Below are 20511 nucleotides of genomic sequence, written 5' to 3' on the forward strand. Positions count from 1 at the left end.
TATTATATCAACAACAACAGCAACTAGCATAATAATAATAATAATAATAATAATAATAGCTACAAATGTATTTTGCTGGTTACAAGTACTTGCATTTTCCAGATTTTAATTTATGATTAACAGGTAATACATTTATATAGACTGAAAATGTGATATTTCATGTAACGAGCACAAAACCTGTGAGTGTGAGCACAAGCCTCCTGAGTACTAGACGGATGACATCATCACACAGGGCCTCAGCCAATCAGAGCGCAGCAGGAAACTTGGCTTCGCCAATCACAGGAGACAGAGGGATGAGCTTCTGTTTACAGACACGACCCAGAGTGCCAAGCAGCTGCGAGAGAGAGAGAGATAGAGAGAGAGAGGGGGAGAGAGGGAGAGAGAGGACCGTACAGAGGAGAGATTGTGCTGGGATGGAGAGACAGGGATGCAGTTGCTAGGGAACAGCGAGGAGACGTCCATCTTTTGCAGCTTGTTCCAGATACAGCAAGGTTGGGAAAGGTTTGGGAGATAAATGCACCATATAAAAGAGAGAAGGACGGAACGGCGGGTGATGTGACGTGATCTGGAGCAACGTTAATGATCGAACACACCTCATAGCTGATCTAAAGGAGTCTGTGTGTTGTCGTGTCTGTATGAAGATGGCCATACACAGATCCTGAGACGCCCCTCTTTGTCTGAGGATCCACAGACGGGACGAGCTTCACCCGACAGACAGACAGACAGACAGAGAGTCAGATCTGATGGATTCAGTGGAGAGCTGAAACACACACACAGAGAAACCAACGGCTGCCGACAGAAACTGCTTCTGTTGTGAGTGTCTGACCTCATGAGCATCCCGCTTTAATTCCACAGAGTGACGTGATTCTGAGTGAACGGGACAAATCTGGATATTTCCATGTGGAACTGATTCTGAAGGGGGTTTGTATTTGACAGGTGGGTGCATGGAGGGTTAAATAAGTTATGACAAATGAAAATGAGTGTTTCAGATCTGCAGAAGGTTACAATTTGATAAAAGATTATATATACGCGTGTGTATGTTTATGTATATCCTTTGATGCACTTGTGTTATTTTTGAGAGCTACCCTTTTTTCATTTTCATTTTAGTTCAAGTTTTAGTAAAGTTATGCTGTGTGTTTTTGTGATTTGTATTTGTTTGTTTGTTTGTTATGCCTATAAAGTTGTTATTATTTATTAGATTTTAGTTATTATAGTGCATCCGTTTAAACTAAATGAAATGGGAAAAGTTTGATATAAATTATATTTATTGACATAAAGTTAAATTTATTTTATATTTTGAATTAGTTTTTATTTTTGTATTTTCCATTTTTAATTTTAGCTAAAGTTGTAGTAATTGTTTTGTTTGTTTTGTTTTTAAATATGTCTATAACGTTTTTATAGATTTTAGTTATTTTAGTAAATCAGTTTAAACTAAATGAAAATAGGAAATGTTGCTTTGGCATCTACTTTTTTATTTCGAGTGTTTTAGTCATTTTGTGGTGTGTGTGTTTTATTTGAATTATTTATTGTTTTTATTTATTTTTGTTTTTTATTATACATTGTATTTATTAGCATTTTTGTGTACTGAATAATATGGAAATAGATGTAGGAACTCATCCTTCATTCATTCCTCAAATCATGTGACTTGATGAGGAGACTGACGAACATCAATAGCTCTCTGAAGAGAAATCATTTAGAGAATAATATGTGTTTTTGTCTTTATAGGCTCTTGTAAATGTGCTGATCTTGTGTGATTGGGAGCAGAGGATGGGAACCACTGAAGCCACTTTACGGATGGAGAACATGGAGGTGAAAGATGAGTGGCAAGACGATGATTTCCCACGGTAAGACCTGACTGACCGTCAACTGATTGAGACACTGAGTGCTCATAATAACATACTACCATACTGTTACAGCAGTATACATACTACAGTATGTGAATCTTCTATATGTACAGAATATGACCTTCAGCATTTGCCTAATGTGCAGTTTGCAGTGCATGAGATACTGTAACCCACAATGCATTGTGCCTGACTTCAAATGCAACATAGAAAAGTTGAGATTGTAGCATTTTTGCATACTTTTTGGCATAAATAAGAGCTACATTTAACGTGGAACATATTGAGATTTCTGATTATTATCAGTGTTGAAAACAGAGCTGCTTCATATTTTGTGGAAATTGTGACTACTTGGGAATGTATTTTATTTTATTTTTTTTATAGAAATGAATATTTTTATTCAGCAAGGATGCATTAAATTGATCAAAAGTGAGAGTAAAGACATGCATAATGTTAAAAAAGATTTGTTTCAAAACTTTCTATTCATCTGTGAAACCTGAAAAATAAAAAATATTCAACAGCACAACTGTTTTCAACATTGATAATAATCAGAAATGTTTCTCGAGCAGAAAATCATCATATTTTCAAGATTTCTGAAGATCATGTGACACTGAAGACTGAAGGAATGATGCTGAAAATACAGCTGCGCATCACAGAAATAAATTACATTTTACAATATATGCAGAGAGAAAACAGCTATTTTAAATTAGAATTTTTTTTTAATTTTTTTTTTATTTTTACTGTATTTTTAATTACATAAATGCACCCTCGGTGAGCAGAAGAGACTCTTTCAAAAGCATTTTATTTAACTTTTGACTGGTAGTATCAGTACTGCTCTTGATCTGTATATTGATTGATTTCACTTGAGCAGATTTGTTCCCAAGCTATATGACACCAGGCATGTAAACATATGCTCGTCCCTTGGGTGACGTCTGTGATTTCTGATTGATTATGTGGGATCAGTACAGAGCTGGGAGTAAGTGGAGCTGAGGATGTGTTATCTAGCTGCACATGAAGGAGAAAGCAAGGTGAATCCTGGCATAAACAGTCCTGAAGCAGTTTGTGGGTCAACATACAGTACATGAAGACATAAAGAGCACAGCCTTACATCATAATGCATTACCATTTATGGGCAAATATGAGGTCATCAGTGTTGCCATGACAACGGGGACTAGTAAGAGACAGAGTGCTGAATGACTGGTTCTGCACTAGTGCACTTTATCACATTAACACTCGCTGAACGAAATTTTGCTGAATTAGGTTTTTATTATCATGGGCTGTACTTTCACTCTGAAAAATCTCCCTTATAATAACTTAATAACTTAGTACTCAGAAGCTAGATTGTTAACTGTATTTATTGAATGAAATAGGGCTGTGCGATATGGACAAAAAAAAAAGATTTTTTTTTTTTTTTTAGCGATTTCTTTGATCAATTTTGCAATTGTGACACACACCGATATGCTTTTACAGTCATAAATGCATTCAGGATTCATTTGAAACATATTTCCAAAAGAAAACCAATAAGAACTTTATCAAAAAGTTGTAACGTCTCAAGAACATAGCTATATAAGTCAAAATAATCCCTATAGTAAAGATGTTTTTTTTGCCATGCATTGTTCATAGAGCTCATTAATTGTAGCGGTGCATCAGGTGTTTGCAGTGTGTATACAGTATGTGTATGTGGTCAGCAGCGAGAGCGCATAAATATAACGCGAATGCACATTAAAATAATGCACAAGCGCGAATCTCTCTGTTTGAACGCAGATTTCCTTTACTCTGTCACAAAACCAGACGTACTTGCTCAGATACACGCTGCTCTGCGCGGAGAACAGTGCTTTAAGTGGCCCAAAAGAGGTGCCGGTACTCTAAAAATTATTATTATTTTTTTTTTGATGACTCGCCTCATCCCCTGAGGTAACAACAACTATATTGAAGGTGTTTTATATACAGCAGTCAACAGGCGACCTTAATAATAAATCCTTTTATTAGTTTGTGGATTTGCTTGAGCTAGAAAGAACTACTGAACATAAATAAAATATGCAAAAGGATTTCGAAAAAATACCCTTAGAAAGAGCTACTGCATTCAAACTGACTCAAATGATTCGCGAACCGAACTGATTCAAATGATTCGCGATCCCACTCAGAACTCCCGAACTGACTCGAATGATTCGCGAACCCGCTACGAACTCCCGAACTGACTCAAATGATTCGCGATCCCGCTACGAACTCTCGAATTGATTTAAATGATTCGCGATCCCGCTACGAACTCCCGAACTGACTCAAATGATTCGCGAACCTGCTACGAACTCCCGAACTGACTCAAATGATTCGCGAACCCGCTACGAACTCTCGAACTGACTCAAATGATTCGCGATCCCGCTACGAACTCCCGAACTGACTCATATGATTCGCGAACCCGCTACGAACTCCCGAACTGACTCAAATGATTCGCGAAGCCGCTACGAACTCTCGAACTGACTCAAATGATTCGCGATCCCGCTACGAACTCCCGAACTGACTCATATGATTCGCGAACCCGCTACGAACTCCCGAACTGACTCGAATGATTCGCGAAGCCGCTACGAACTCCCGAACTGACTCGAATGATTCGCGAACCCGCTACGAACTCCCGAACTGACTCAAATGATTCGCGATCCCGCTACGAACTCTCGAATTGATTTAAATGATTCGCGATCCCGCTACGAACTCCCGAACTGACTCAAATGATTCGCGAACCTGCTACGAACTCCCGAACTGACTCAAATGATTCGCGAACCCGCTACGAACTCTCGAACTGACTCAAATGATTCGCGATCCCGCTACGAACTCCCGAACTGACTCATATGATTCGCGAACCCGCTACCAACTCCCGAACTGACTCAAATGATTCGCGAAGCCGCTACGAACTCTCGAACTGACTCAAATGATTCGCGATCCCGCTACGAACTCCCGAACTGACTCAAATGATTCGCGAACCCGCTACGAACTCCCGAACTGACTCAAATGATTCGCGAACCCGCTACGAACTCTCGAACTGACTCAAATGATTCGGGATTCCCGCTACGAACTCTCGAACTGACTCAAATGAATCGGGATCCCGCTACGAACTCTCGAACTGGTTCAAATGATTCACGCTCCATACTCCAAACTAGGAAGAATTAGGAAGAATTAGGAAGAATTAGGAAGAATTAGGAAGCGTGCATTGTGAAGGGCGCTCTGAAAAGCAGCAGTTAAGGCAAAGGATTAAAACCTCTATTAAAACAGATGTCCAAATGACCGTACCGGTACGCTAAAAGCACGTTCTGGGCGCACGGAGAGGTGGGGGTACGCTCAAGAGCTATATTTGGAAGTGGCGGTACTGAGTACCAGTGCGTACCGGTGTGGTGCCGAATTTTGACCCCCTGCCAAATTATTACCCCCCTAATATTGGTAGGTTTGGGGGAGGGGTTAGGATTAGGGGTGGGGTTAGGATTAGACAATCAGGTAGCGATTTGAACGAGGGGGGTAATAATTTGGCAGGGGGTCAAAATTCGGCACAACACCGGCCCACTTAAAGCACTGGCGGAGAGAGTGTGCGCACTTAAAAAGTGTCTTATCTCACTTAAACTACCTCCTGTGCACTCACAACTCTCTCTATGCTCATGTGTTAGATATGAATTATTTTCGCACGTTTTTATTTCCAGCCTTTTACTGCGTGCAGTGTGAATGCTCTGATCCATTAACATGGGCTTGGAAAAAAGGCACATCACAGACAGAGTGTGTGAACCTGGAGTTAGATATCTGATCTGTTCTCGCGCTAGGGGTGTTGCATTCTGATTGGATCGGATAGCATACCACAGGAGGTCAGGGCCGTGGAAAATCGTGCTAAATTGATTTAGAAATCCTGCACGCTAAAATCATGATTTTATGACGATTTCTTTTAAACACACAGCCCTAGAATGGACTGGAAATGAACAGAAAATAATTGGTGGCCCACCTGCAATACCACGGGTTTACACAGTTCTGTAACCCTCATTATTGCGCTGCGCTCTCTTATTAACCAGCGTGTCCCTGACAGCGCACAGACTGCTGGGTAATTACTGACTGTACACAAACACTGCTGATCATAATGTCAGAGAATGAAGGGTTAAATGTGTCCGTCGCTCGTGCTGAACATGTTGTCAGCATCATTTATATGTGTGCTTCACCACTGACCTCTGTGTGAGCAAACACACTTTAATGAAGCACTGATGTAGACACTTGAGGATGCATGACTCTTTTTACTTAAAAAGCCACCTCAAACACCCTAGCAACCAAATTAATAACCTAGCAACACTGGCATAAAACAGTGCATTAAATAACTCAGCTCCCAGTTAATGCCAGTTATTACTGTGGTTTAATGAAAGTGTGGTGCGGTGTTATTGTGAATTGAAGAAGTGCTATAATGACTAAGGGATGTGCGGTTGTGTGTTTTCTCTGTGTTGATTTCTAGGCCTCTTCCTGAAGACGGTGATTTAGACGGACTCACTGACAACACTGGTACGTTTCTATCAGTTCATCTTTTATTAGCTGAAGAAGCACTGCAGTGTTGCTACCATTGACTAACACTGAAAATATATGTATAAATAATTTGTGATTTAATTATTAAATAATTCTTATATGTATTTTCTATTTTTGAAAGTATTATCAGTTAACGTATAAATGAAAGAAATATATATAAATATATATTTAAAAAATGGTAAAAAAACTATAAACTATATTTTATTTAAACTTTTATATAAATAAATATATGTTATTATTATTATCATTATTATTATTATTTTATATTTATAAAACTATAATATTTTTTTCATAAAATGTATCTATAAAAATTTTCTTATTATATTTATCTATTTTTGAAATTATTATTAGTTAACTTATAAATAAAGAAACAAATATATAGAGGGAAACTAATTAATTAAAAAAAGGACAAAAACTACATTATTTAAACTAAATATTTTCTAATTATTATTATTATTATATATTTATCAAATCTATACAAATGTATTTATAAAATGTATCTATATAATTTTATTATTATATTTATCTATTTTTAAAAAGCATTATCAGTTGTCTTATAAATGAAGAAAAAATATATATAGAGGGAAACAAATAAAAAAACTGACAAAAACACAAAATTATTTTAAAAAAAATTTTTATTATTATTTTTAAGGCTAATATTTTATATTTATCAAAACAAACTTAAAAACGGACAAAAATAAAATTACTAAAAGTATAAATATTTTAAAATGCTTCTTTATATTTCTTAAAATTATTATTTTGTATTTTTAAAAATAAATATTTTATTTAAGATATAAAGATAAAATATTTAAAAACTTTAAAAAAATTATATTTGTTCAGTTAGTTGCCGGAGCAAAAGTTTTTCAAGAAAATTCCATTACAAATCAAAATCATAACATTTCTAAATACATTTTATAATCATAACATAATTTCCATATAACTGAAATATCACTGAATAAAAAACTATGAAAATATGAAATACATATAATAAAAACTAAACAGACATTTAAAACAAACGAAAAAGCCTAATAAAACTAACAAAAAACAATGAGAAAATCACTCAAACTTTTAAATGGATATGAAAAAAATTAAATAAAAACTAAGTATATATGAAAGTATATATTAATGATATGAAAAAAAATGAACTTAAAGTGGTTGAAGAGCGAAGTTGATGTTGAAGTTGTCAGAAAGCTGTTTTTTATAAGCGTGTGTGATTTCAGCTCTGGCGGCGGATCACACAGGTTCGGTTCGACAGAAGCGGCGCACGCTCATCGCTCCGGACATCAACCTGTCGCTCGATAAAAGTGAGGGTTCGCTGCTTTCTGAAGACTTCCTGGAGACCCCAGACGACCTGGACATAAACGTGGACGACATCGACACGCCGGACGACGACTCGCTCGGCTCCCTCAACAACACCAACGAGCTGGAATGGGAAGGTCAGCCAGAGGTCAAAGGTCATGAGGCTTTGACTGTAAAACAGGATGAGTTACAGAAGCAGACTGTGTTGTTTTTCAGACGACACTGCGGTGGCCAGTGCGAAGGGTCCGGGGGGCGAGGAGGGCGACGGTGCGGGTCGTCTGTGGAGGACGGTGATCATCGGAGATCAGGAGCACAGGATAGACATGCAGGTCATCCGTCCATACCTGCGCGTCGTCACACATGGAGGTCAGACCACAACACTAATCATTTCATATAACACGGATAGATCTTTCCCTTTAATATGTGATCCTAGACCACAAAACCAGTCATAAGGAGATTTAGAAATCATCTGAAAGCTGAATAAATTGGACAATATTTGGCTGAGATACAACTACCGTATTTTTCGGACTATAAGTCGCACCTGAGTAGAAGTCGCATCAGTCCAAAAATACGTCATGATGAGGGAAAAAACATATAATTCACACTGGAGTATAAGTCGCATTTATTTAGAACCAAGAGAAAACATTACCGTCTCCAGCCACGAGAGGGCGCTCTGTGTCTTCAGTGTAGACTACAGGAGAACTGAGCAGCATAGAGCGCCCTCTCGTGGCTGGAGATGGTAATGTTTGCTCTTGGTTCATTTCTCTCGGTTCATGTCAAATAAATTTTGATAAATAAGTCGCACCTGACTATAAGTCGCAGGACCATTCAAACTAAGAAAAAAAGTGCGATTTATAGTCCAGAAAATACAGTATTTGAAAATCTGGAATCTGAGGATGCAAAAAATATTCAAATCTAAAAATTAAGAAAATCGCCTTAAAAGTTGTTCTTAGCAATGCACATTATTATTTGACATTTATAGTAGGAAATGTACAAAATATCTTCATGCAACATTATCTTGTCTTGTTATCCCAATGATTTTTGGCATAAAAGACAAAATTATAATTTAGACCAATACCATAAATTTTTGGCTGTTGCTACAAATATACCCCAGATACTTCAGACTGCTTTAGAGCTCCAGGGTTACATATATATATACAATATAAAGCCTCTAACACTAGCTTGCTATATTCTTTTCTATTATATCTGTTTTATTTTATTATAGAAAACAAGTGTTATTTTTACTGTGTTAGGTTAACTGAGACTTAATATAGCACTTGCATATCATTGCTCTTTTGTTGATTTTTATTGCTTCTGTTGGACAAAATAGCATTTGGTAAATCACTAAATGTAAATGTCATGTAAATATATGTATATACATTATGTAAACACGGCAGTTATAGGCATTTTGGTTGACTATCTACTGTACTGTATATATTATAAGGCTAACTAAATAAAATAACTATTAACAACCATATAATTTTGTTTTTTATTAATTTACGTCTATTGATTTTTATTTCAGTTTTAGCTAATCTAAATGAAAATGAGAATGTTTGCCTTGCAAACATACTGAAATATAATAAGTTGAAGTTTATAAATGGTTCTAGCTTTTGTTTTAACTATTAAAAACTCTAATTTGAACAAACCCCTTAACACTAAATGAAATTTTGTTGTGTAGCTCGTCACACACTTTACATACAAAAACATAACATTATCAGAACAAAGTCATTTATATCTTTTTTATCTTTTATGTAATTGTAAAGGATGGAAAATAGCCATGAAACCCAAAGGATGAATGTTAGCACACTGCATGAGGGGACTCGTTTTACACAAACACAGGGATCGGTGGATGTGGAAAGTGACTTGAAACGCTCTTCTGTTCACAGGTTATTACGGCGAAGGACTGAACGCCATCATCGTGTTTGCTGCCTGCTATCTGCCCGACAGCGGCTGCGCAGACTACAGCTACATCATGGAGAACCTCTTCCTGTGAGACACAAATACACTTGAGATTGCTCACTTTTAGTTGTCTAAATACATTAAGTTAAACGAAATTAAAATGAGAAATGTTGCCATGGCATGTAGTTCATATAAAAGTTTTTGCATTTTATTTATTTCAGTTAAACTTTTTTTTTTTTTTTTTTTAAGTAATATAAAAAAATTTTATTTGAGTTTCAATTTTAATTTTAGATAACTACAGTATAATAACCCAAAAGTAAGTAAAAATTGATACATTTATAAAAAAAAAAAAGAATGTATTAAATTTATAACATTGCAAAAGTGGCACGATGTTATAAACGATTTCTATTTCAAATAAATGCCGTTCTTTTGAACTTTATATTCAGCAAAGAATCCTGAAAAATAAAATGCATCAGTTTCCACAAAAAAATATTGTGCACCACAACTGTTTTCAACATTGATAATAATCAGAAATGTTTCTTGAATCATTATTCTGATTTCTGAAGATCATGTGACACTGAAGACTGGAGGAATGATGCTGAAAATACAGCTGTGCATCACAGAAATAAATTACAGCTTACATTATATTCAAACAATGAACAGTTATTTTAAATTGTAAATATATTCCACAATATTTCTATTTTTACTGTATTTTTAGTTAAATAAATGCAGCCTTGGTGAGCAGAAGCAGATATTTTCCAGCTTTGCACTGGCTGTTTCATCTGAATGCATTATTGTGTTGTCTCTGCAGGTATGTGATCAGTAGTCTGGAGCTGCTGGTAGCTGAAGACTACATGATCATCTATCTGAACGGAGCCACGCCGCGCAGGAGGATGCCAGGCATCAGCTGGCTCAAGAGATGCTACCAGATGATCGAAAGACGGTACCGCTCTGCTGATCATTTAATCAAACACAGATAAAACTGGAGCACAAAACCAGTCTGAAGTCATTGGGGTATATTTGTAGCAAAAACCAAAAATACATTGCATGGGTCAAAATTATTAAATTTTCTTTTAGGTCAAAAAAAGGATATTAAATAAAGATCATGTTCCATGAAGATATTTTGTAAATTTCCTAGAGTAAGTATATAAAAACTGAATTTTTGATTAGTAATATGCACTGCTAAGAACAACTTTAAAGGCAGTTGTCTCAGTATTTAATTTTTTTTTGCATCCTCAGATTCAGTTTTAAAATAGTTGCATCTCGGCCAAATTTTGTTTTAACAAACCATACATGAATGTTAAACTTATTTGCTTATGTATAAATCTCAATTTCAAAAAAATGACTCTTATGACTGGTTTTGTGGTCCAGGGTCACATATGGGAAAAAAAATCTTTTTTTTTTTTTTTTCTTTTTTTTTTTGGGACACTGATGCTAGTTAGGATTAGGATTTCACATGAATTCTATTCCATCACCATCCAGGTTAAGAAAGAATCTCAAATGTCTGATCATCGCGCATCCCTCCTGGTTCATCCGGACCGTTCTGGCCATCTCACGGCCGTTCATCAGGTCAGGAAACACTGAACATCACAAACACCCGCAGCAGTTTGTAGAGTGTGTTTTAATGCACTCGAACTCCTCTGCAGTGTGAAATTCATTGAAAAGATCCGATACGTCCAGAGTCTGGAGGAACTGGCTCAGATGGTCCCCATGGAGCACGTGCAGATCCCCGAGTGTGTGCTGCTGTAAGTGTCCTGCACCAGCAGGGGGAGACACACGGATGTCCTACGAGAGAATACAGACTAAAACACTTCAGAGCAGGATTGAGATTGGTTAAAGCTGTATGGAGTAATTGACATTTGTGACCCTGGACCACTAAACCAGTCAAAATCTGAAATCTGAGGGTGCAAAAAAAAAAAATATAGAGAGAGAGAAAATCACCTTTAGAGTTGTTCAAATGAAATTCTTAGCAATGCATATTACTAATCAAAATAAAGTTTTGATATATTTACAGTAGGAAATTTACTAAATATCTTCATGGAACATGATCTTTATTTAATATCCTAATGATTTTTGACATAAATGATAAATCTATAATTTTGACCCATACCATGTATTTTTGGCTATTGCTATAAATATAACCCAGAGACTTCAGACTGCGTTTGTGCTCCAGGGTCACATTTCACATTAACATGGTATCACTATGTTGCATATTTAACCCTGTAAAGCCTGACATATGAAGTAATAGCCTAAAAAAAGGTTTATTTAACCTCTAGACAGAAGCTAAATTCTGTTAGTTGACTATAATTTTTGATAAATCATACTTTTATGGCTCATATATTGTGATAGGTGAGAATACGAAGCTCTGTTTTATTCAGAGAGTTTGGTGCAGATACTGATATTCATATGGAAGTGATGAAATTATAATGCTAATTGTAAATGTAAATCAATGAGATAACAGCAGATACTGATATAAAATACTACAAATATCAGTATATATCAACACTGTGTCTTAGTAAGATGAGATGAACATTATCCAAACATACAATGCAATGCAATGAACAAACGTTCCTCAAAAGCCCAGTGATGGTAATATTTGAGATTCACATTTAAACACGATTTTATGAACAATCAAGAAAAATGTTCATCTTGAAATATGAATAGTTATTCTTACATTAACTTGATTAAAAATCAGTAGATTTGACAGAACAAAAAAACTTTGTCTTCTCTTCTGCAGGTGTGACGAGGAGCGAATCAAAGCACAGAGAGAAAGGTAAAATCAGCAAATCAGAATGATTTCTGAAGATCATGTGACACTGAAGACTCGAGTAATGATGCTGAAAATACAGCTGTGCATCACAGAAATAAATTACATTTTATTATATATTCACATGGAAAACAGTTATTTTAAATTGTAATAATTTTTGACAATATTTCTGTTTTTACTGTATTTTTTATAAAATAAATGCAGCCTTAATGAGCAGAAGACACTTCTTTAAAATATTAAAAATGGTAGTGTACAGGACTTTTGGATGTAGTACAGACCACCATAGTCAAATCTTGTATGCGTATGCAGGCATTCGCTAGAATTTAATTGAATTACCGTATCCTGCATTATTATTTAAAGACTTGTCTATTATTGATGCAGCAGCTTTACATTCATTGCAGTTGAAAAACAGAAATAGGAATAGAAAACCATCAGAAACCCTAATTTTCAGTGCAAAGGAATTATGGGTAATATATTTAAGAGAGCAAAGATGGATGCAGACACACACAAAAAAATCCCTTAGAAATAGCTGAGCACCTTTGACATTTTCAGCATGATTAATTCATATCTCACACACTATTTATGAGGGTTAGTGTGCAGACTTGGATGCATGCATCACATAATCTGGCCGTGTGAATCAAACAGACTTATATTTCAAAGGCTACTGCACTGACAGTGAAAGCTTAATGAGAAAACATCATGCATTTACTTTTTTTTTTTAGAAAACATACTGTACATACTGCTTTCAGTTTTCTATTCGCCATCGGTCCCCAAATATGATTATCCTAGTGAAAGGATATTCAATTTATTTTTTAAATAAACAACACTTAGATAATATTAAGCCTCTGTTAAGCTTTTTTAATCACTATTATAGTACTGTACTGTTATTTATAAAAGGCAGTTTTCATCACAAATAAAAAATACATAAATAAATAAAAGTTAATTTAAACTTTTTTTCCCTTACAATTTTGACTCTTTTTTTTATTTTATTCAGTTTATATCAAACAATTTTTTAAAAGTAATTTAGAATTTTTATCTCACAATTCTGTCCTTTTTTCTCACAATTCTCTATATATTTTATTTTTTTTCATGGCAGAAATTGACTTCCATAAAGTACTGTATTTATTTCAATTATATATATATATATATATATATATATATATATATATATATATATATATATATATATATGTAGTTTTATTTAACTATATATTTTCTTATTTATTCAATTTGTATATAATATTATTTGTATTATTTATTTATTGGTAATTTAATTGTATATTTTAATAAAATATTTTTACTTATCTTTATTTATATTAACTGTATTATTTATTTATTTACACCATATTTTTTATTTTTTTATTTGTAGCCCATTTCATTTTTATTTTTCTTTATTCTTGTGTTTAATTTATTTATTGATTTATTTTAATAATTAATTATTATTTTTTTTGCACTTTTTGACCAAATCTGAGTCAGGTTAAATGTGTTGGTGTGTTGACTTTTCATGTTGATTTTAAATGCAAATGTTCAAATCTGATGTAATTGTTTAATATGCATGACATAAATGCAGAGAAATGGGATGTGATTGTGTAATGTGCATCACTTGAATGCATTATTTTGCAGGCCGTCGTCCGTGGGAGCGGAGGCCTGTCCCTGACGCGTCTCATTGGGTAAGACGGTGAATGTCTGACTGTAACAGTAGATTCAGGAGCAGGGTGGGTTTAATGACCTCTGGACCTTACGCCATATTTGGGGTCTCTGAATGGCGAGAGGAGCGGCATCTCGTCTGCTCTGTTACATAAAGCTCATCTGCTGCTCTCATCAGAACAGCAGCCGCAGCGACCCTGCCGCCCACCTCTGCTATTTTTGACCAGACTACTGACCGGCACATGGACCATATCCCAGCCGAAGCATATCATCCTAGTGTCTGTCTTACTTCGGTTTGGAGAGCAGCTTAAAGGGATAGTTCACCCACAAAAAAATTTATTTCATTCTAACAGCTCCTTCTCATAGCCGTTTACTTCTCAATGGCTGTCAAGGACAAAACTCCCATAAAGGAAGTCCACATGACTGATGGGCTTTGTTCCAGGTCATCTGAAGCCATATGATAGCTTTGTGCGAGGAACAGACTGAAATTTAAGTCATTAGACATGTGAAAACCTACGAAGGTGTCAATGACGTCCACCTTGACATTACATGCATTATACACTGAACATGTGAGCTACAGCAAAAAGTGAGCTTCTGAAGGGCTCTGCTCTAATTTAAGTCACGGAATAAAAAAATTAAAAGATTTTTTTTTTCTCAGAATTCTGTGTTTACGTTTCACAATTCTGTTTTTTAAAGGTACAGATTTTTTACAAATATTTTGATCATGTTATTTGCTCAGCAAGATTATATGTAATATATTAAATCTATAAAATGTTCATATATTAAATACTGAACATATATGAAATAATATAATAACTCTGAAAGGGTTACTAACTGAACTAAAACCAAAAAAAAAAAAAATTTTTTTTTTATTCTTTTTGAACTTTTTTTTTAACTGAAACTTAAATAAAAAAATTAAACCGATATAGAATCTTTTTTTAAGAATGCATACACAGGCCGTGTCTGAAAGACTAGAATAGAAATCAAAACTGTCGATACCTACAAAACACAATGATCTTAAAATCTAAAGGAGGGTTAAAATGATAAATATAGTGACTGTGAATTATATTTTTCTCATTTACAGATACACTCCAAGGCAGGAATTTATCTGTGCATGTCATTTTCCAAAGATGCTCCTTTGAAGAACAATCATGTGGACGAACACAATCATCATCATCATCATCATCATCTCAGAACACAACAGTAATGATGTTTGTGGTGCTCTTTCTACAGTGCAGTTCTTCCAGAAACACTGACCTTTGACCTGGGTCACAACTGGACTGAGATAAAAAAAAAAAAAAACACTCACAGACTCACTCTTTTCTAACAGAAGAGGAACATCTGTGCAATCTGTCATTGTGTTGTACAGATGTAAAACGAGGGATATTTAATACCAGCGGGATTTTAACTTGACTCAGTCTGTTACATAACCCAGCAGTTTGCATTCATAAGCTTTCATTGGAAAATTGGCCATGAAAACAAACAAGCGCCAAATAAGTATTTAGTCAGAGGTTTGGCCTGTTGCTGTAAAATCTTGTAAGTGGTTAAATGCATTTGAAAACTCACCTTCAGGTCATCTGAGATGTGGATGAGTTTGTTTCTTCATCAGGTTTGGAGAAATGTAGCATTGCATCAGTGTCTCATCAATGGATGCTCTGCAGTGAATGGGTGCCGTCAGAATGAGAGCTGATAAAAACATCACAATAATCCACAGCACTCCAGTCCATCAGTTAACATCCTGTTTACAAGAAGCAAATCCATCAATAAGGCATTTTTAACTAGAATACGAGTACATTATCCATATTAATGCCTTTTCCAGTGGAAAAAAGTAGTTTGGTCTGAATCAGGAGAGAAATCTGCACAGATCAAGCAAGACCTAAACAGCTTTCAGCAAATATGTGGCTGGATTTTTGATGTGAGAGACAACAGGAGCTGCACTTTTACACTGAAGGAAGCGTTATAATGGATTTTAGACAGAAGTAAAAAAAATAAAAAAAATTATCAGCTGTTTGGACTCTCATTCTGACGGCACCCATTCACTGCAGAGCATCCATTGATGAGACACTGATGCAATGCTACATTTCTCCAAATCTGTTCCCACGAAGACACAAACTCATCTTGTATGGCATGAGGGTGAGGACATTTTCAGCTCATTTCAGATCAACTACTTCTTGATGGTTGTTAACATTAATGGAAGTTTACAGCAATAATAGCAAACCAGGAATTACTTTTAAAAAGAAGCCCGACCTTCATGTTGATTTAAACTTATCTGATTAAATGTACAGTAAGCCACGTGAACAGAGAATGTGAAAGCTGTGTTCTCATAAAGTGAGCTGTACATACTGTGTAGAACTTTACAACTCTAATATATGTCTTTATTAATGAGTATCAGGGGCTGTGTTCCGAATGGAATACCAGCGTACTGCATAGTATGCACTGCGTACTTATTTTTTACTTTAAATTCCTAAATTGAAACAGTATGCAATCATAAACGCTTCTTACTGCTGTCAAATGACCTAATGGCATTGCATGTGCTAATCAACTTATCTCTTTTTAATGCAGTTTTATCTGAAAATGTCTTAACCTTTGGCAGTTCAATTAAATCATGATTTACTTTTTATTTCATCACAGTAGAAACTGAAGGTCAAGTTGAGTGTGTTGCATGGTGGAATACAGTATTTCATGATTCCATGCATACTGTAGAAATAGTACGGTAGTGTAATATTCTTAACACAGCTGTAGTGTCTGGCACAGCGAGTCGTCTGAATTCACTGTAAGTAATCCATAGATTCTGTCACGCAGCTCCTACAAACTCGTCTGCTTCCAGCTCAAACTTCCCATTATGACATCACAGGAGGCGGAGCTTGTTTTCCCTCCCTTCATAATGCCTTATGGGTACTCTGATATATCTATAATCAAATACAGTGAGTTCTTATAACAAACGTCTCAGTAACACTTTACAGTATAGGAACTATTTGTTAACTACATCAATTAACATGAGCTAATAATAAAATTTACTAACGCATTTATTAATTTGAATGTTAACTTCTATGGAGAACCAAACTTGCAAAAACAACAACAACAAATAAAATGAATAAATGTTATAACACGAAAATCACTGAAGAAATAATTGACTTGCTAATATAAATACAATATTTTTTATTTAAAAAAATAAAATTATATATATATATATATATATATATATATATATATATACATTTAATTAAATTTGTCCTTTATTTATATTTTGTATTTTCCCCCTTTATTTAGTATTTTCCTAATTTATTTGTAACTGTATTTTATATATATATATATATATATATATATATATATATATATATATATATATATATATATATATATATATATATATATATATATATATATATTTACATATATATAAATAAATTCTTTTATTTTTTTATTTATTAATTCCCATGAGTAAGTTCCTCCATAGATTTTTGCATTTACTAATACATTATTAAAACAGAATTCATTAACTAACAACAAACAGTGGCGTTTAACAAATATTAATACTCTAACAAATGAATTGCTCTTTGTTAGTAAGTAAGTGCATCTTTAACAAATTAGACTTTACTGTAAAGTGTTAGGTCTCAAATATGTTTTTTTCAGCTTGACACACAGCAGAGTGACTAATTTCACAATAACAGCAATAAACATGCCATTCTATCAAGCAAATTAATTTAGTGTCATTGTTCCATGTTAATAGTTGGTCTTCTGATTTTGCAACAATACACTGGATTGACCTCTCAGCATGCAGCAGCACAAGTGCTCATAATGCATTTTGAAGGGATAATAGAGCCACATTATTGTATAATGTACATTATCAGACTGTTTAACAGTGTACTGTGTGTAAATCATTTGTATCATAGGATGTGCAATAAGTGAATGAGTTGCTAACATTGATGATGTGACAATTAATAAAAGTTTAACTGTCAAGCTTTGTATTTTAATTTTTTTTTTTTTTTTTAGTTGCATGACTCCCAGTTGACGGGACGGATTTCCCGGGAAACTGCATACTTTCATTATTCATCTACGCATGTACATGTCATATGTGTGAATAAATGTAATGAGGTCAGGTTACTATTGTATACAGTTAGCTTGAAGCCACAACAACCGAGCCTCAAAACCAAAAGAGTTCACAAGCAGAACCCGTAATAAAACATGAATCAACAATGCTGTGCATTAAATAGATGACTAAACATTGTACCAAACCAGTTAATGCTATTTTTACATTGACCTATAAATATTTGACTATATCAGTTATCTGATATTGATTCAGCACTGTCAGACTTTTGTGACATTATTTTAACAAGTCATAACAACAGCGGAATATAGGATGCTTACTTGCTCATAAGACATATATTCCTGGATATCAGCCTTCATTATTAGTTATTAGTTTTGATGTCATTTGCACTGATAAAGCGATCATCTATCACAGTGGTGCCTCAAAATATTAGATTCAAAAAGATTCCATAACACTCACAATAAATTCTCATTAGTTACTTCATTAAATATTATTAACAGATAAGCCTACAACTTTTACTTGTAATAAGGTATTATTAAATGTTGAAATTCAAACGAATAAGTAAATTAGAAGTATTTTTCATAAACAATTTTTTACAAATGGAACCTTATTGTAAAATGTTACCCAGCTTCCAAATTTAAAAGCAATTAAATAACAATAAAAATTTATTTCTTAGGTTTTGAAATAGATAATTATATTAGGAATTATATATGAATAATATATGTATTTAAGAAGAAATATTTAAGTCATAGTAACCTGTTAAATATGTATTTTGTTCTTTGAATGTCTAATTAAATAAGAAGTAAAAAAGTATGAATTTTGACTTGGAAAACGATTCACTTTCACTAATAAAGTACAAATTTTACAAATTATTAAAATATACCATAAGTGTTATTATTATAGGTACACACGGTATAGTTTTTTATGTTTACTGTCATAAAAGGAAACTTGTGTGACTCATGTAATCTATTTTATCATAAAATCGAAGTGCAAAGTTTCAATTTTTTTTATATTTTTATATATTACTTTAAAGCAATGACATGGGAGTGATAAAAACTTTGAAGTTCATCTCCTCAATGTCAGACGACTGATAATTATGAATGACTGAAAGATAAAGGATCATAACTTGAATGCAGTACGTTAGAATATTAACACTGTGGCAATAAACCTTTTTGTAGTCATTCAAGGAAGTGAAAAGTTAGTAATATAATTTACACTTGGACTCGAATGGAGTAAGATGCATTATATATATATATATATATATATATATATATATATATATATATATATATACATATATATATAGGCAGCAGAGCTATTGTCAATGGGTCGTTTGCTATTAAACTGATAGTCTGGTATTTATGTGAGTTGCGTCAGAAGCATTTGTACCGTGTCACACATAGACATCATGCCAAATATAGCTCTATGGCTGCATCCAATGAGAGCTGGTTAAGTACGGGAGAAAAGTACGTGAGCCAACAAGACGAGTCAAGTAATTGGAAACAATTTGAACAGGATGGTCAGGTGTCATGAGAGGAAACATACTGAAATACCACGTACCTGTCTTGTCTTTATTTAACATCTGGCTCTGAAATCTGCACTTCCAGTTAGTATAATATAATGATTAACAACCATCCAAACTGAATGCATGTACTAACAAACATAAATCAGTCATAAATAGCTCTGTTCTTGCAGTCAGCACTCTCTCTGCTGTCTGAAACATTTTGTGTTTGTACTTGATGATGTTGAAAATGAATAAGCACATGTGGGATTCTGGCCAGACTGAAGTTCACGGAGTAAAACGATCCCGAGCTGAAATGTGGGGCAGAAATGATGTGGTAGGATGAGCGTAGAGACAAAGCTACTGAAGATATAGATCTGTGCATTCAGGAACACATATTATACTGTACAATAAATCACTGCCTTATTTTTTTTTTAAGTAATGATATCATTATTATTATTTGAAAAGAAATTCCTTTATATCTTTATTTATTATTTTACTACTTTATTAATGTTACACTTTGGATAAAAGTGTCATCGATTAAATGTAAATTAGTATTTAAAATAATAATAATGGTGTTGGGAGCACAGGTTACATATATAATAATAATGATTATTTTTAATAAAATGATTTATTAACATACACAGATGTATTAATAATAAAATGATCAATGTTCAGTTTTAAGATTCATCTTAGATGAATTGCTATAGCCGGTTAAATCAGTATTATTCAGTATTGAGGCTAATTTATCGCAGTTGTAGTCTGTTATTCATAGCATTGGTTATTGATCAGTTGCATCAATTGCAACCAATTTATAGTATGCATTTATTTTCTGACCAAAATATTTACTCAGTATTCAATATATATGATTAAGTTTGCATTGATTTCAGACCACAATTTTTTTAAATAAAAACATTAAATATTTTGTAATTCCTCTACTGTAAAATGGCACAGTAATACATTGGCGATTATA

At 34.0% G+C, this 20511-nt stretch overlaps 1 protein-coding gene across 3 annotated transcripts; it reads left to right on the top strand.

The window, feature by feature from the left end:
* The first annotated feature begins 344 nt into the window (after positions 1–344).
* On the top strand, positions 345–16609 carry LOC127950346 (caytaxin-like). Of its 3 annotated transcripts, none has more exons than XM_052547314.1 (12): positions 345–813; positions 1726–1844; positions 6310–6356; positions 7598–7813; positions 7893–8042; positions 9563–9665; positions 10387–10518; positions 11058–11144; positions 11222–11320; positions 12313–12348; positions 13966–14012; positions 15074–16609. In XM_052547314.1, exons 2-11 carry the CDS (start codon positions 1768–1770, stop codon positions 13997–13999), a joined length of 981 nt encoding a protein of 326 aa, XP_052403274.1. In that variant the 5' UTR covers positions 345–813; positions 1726–1767; the 3' UTR covers positions 14000–14012; positions 15074–16609. The 3 variants fall into 3 exon arrangements, with proteins under 3 accessions (XP_052403274.1, XP_052403275.1, XP_052403273.1); XM_052547313.1 differs by having other exon boundaries at positions 346–936; XM_052547315.1 differs by lacking the exons at positions 11058–11144; positions 11222–11320 and having other exon boundaries at positions 345–936.
* Positions 16610–20511: the final 3902 nt, after the last annotated feature.

This window comes from Carassius gibelio, chromosome B2 (genome assembly GCF_023724105.1).
Source record: "Carassius gibelio isolate Cgi1373 ecotype wild population from Czech Republic chromosome B2, carGib1.2-hapl.c, whole genome shotgun sequence".
NCBI lineage: Eukaryota > Metazoa > Chordata > Actinopteri > Cypriniformes > Cyprinidae > Carassius > Carassius gibelio.

What these genes read in the sequence shown, in the direction of transcription:
- LOC127950346 (XM_052547314.1), top strand. Translation starts at nt 1,768, where the DNA reads ATGGGAACCACTGAAGCCACTTTACGGATGGAGAACATGGAGGTGAAA. An exon ending in CAAGACGATGATTTCCCACG is followed by an intron (nt 1,845 to 6,309) that starts GTAAGACCTGAC and finishes GTTGATTTCTAG; the next exon opens with GCCTCTTCCTGAAGACGGTG. An exon ending in CGGACTCACTGACAACACTG is followed by an intron (nt 6,357 to 7,597) that starts GTACGTTTCTAT and finishes GTGTGATTTCAG; the next exon opens with CTCTGGCGGCGGATCACACA.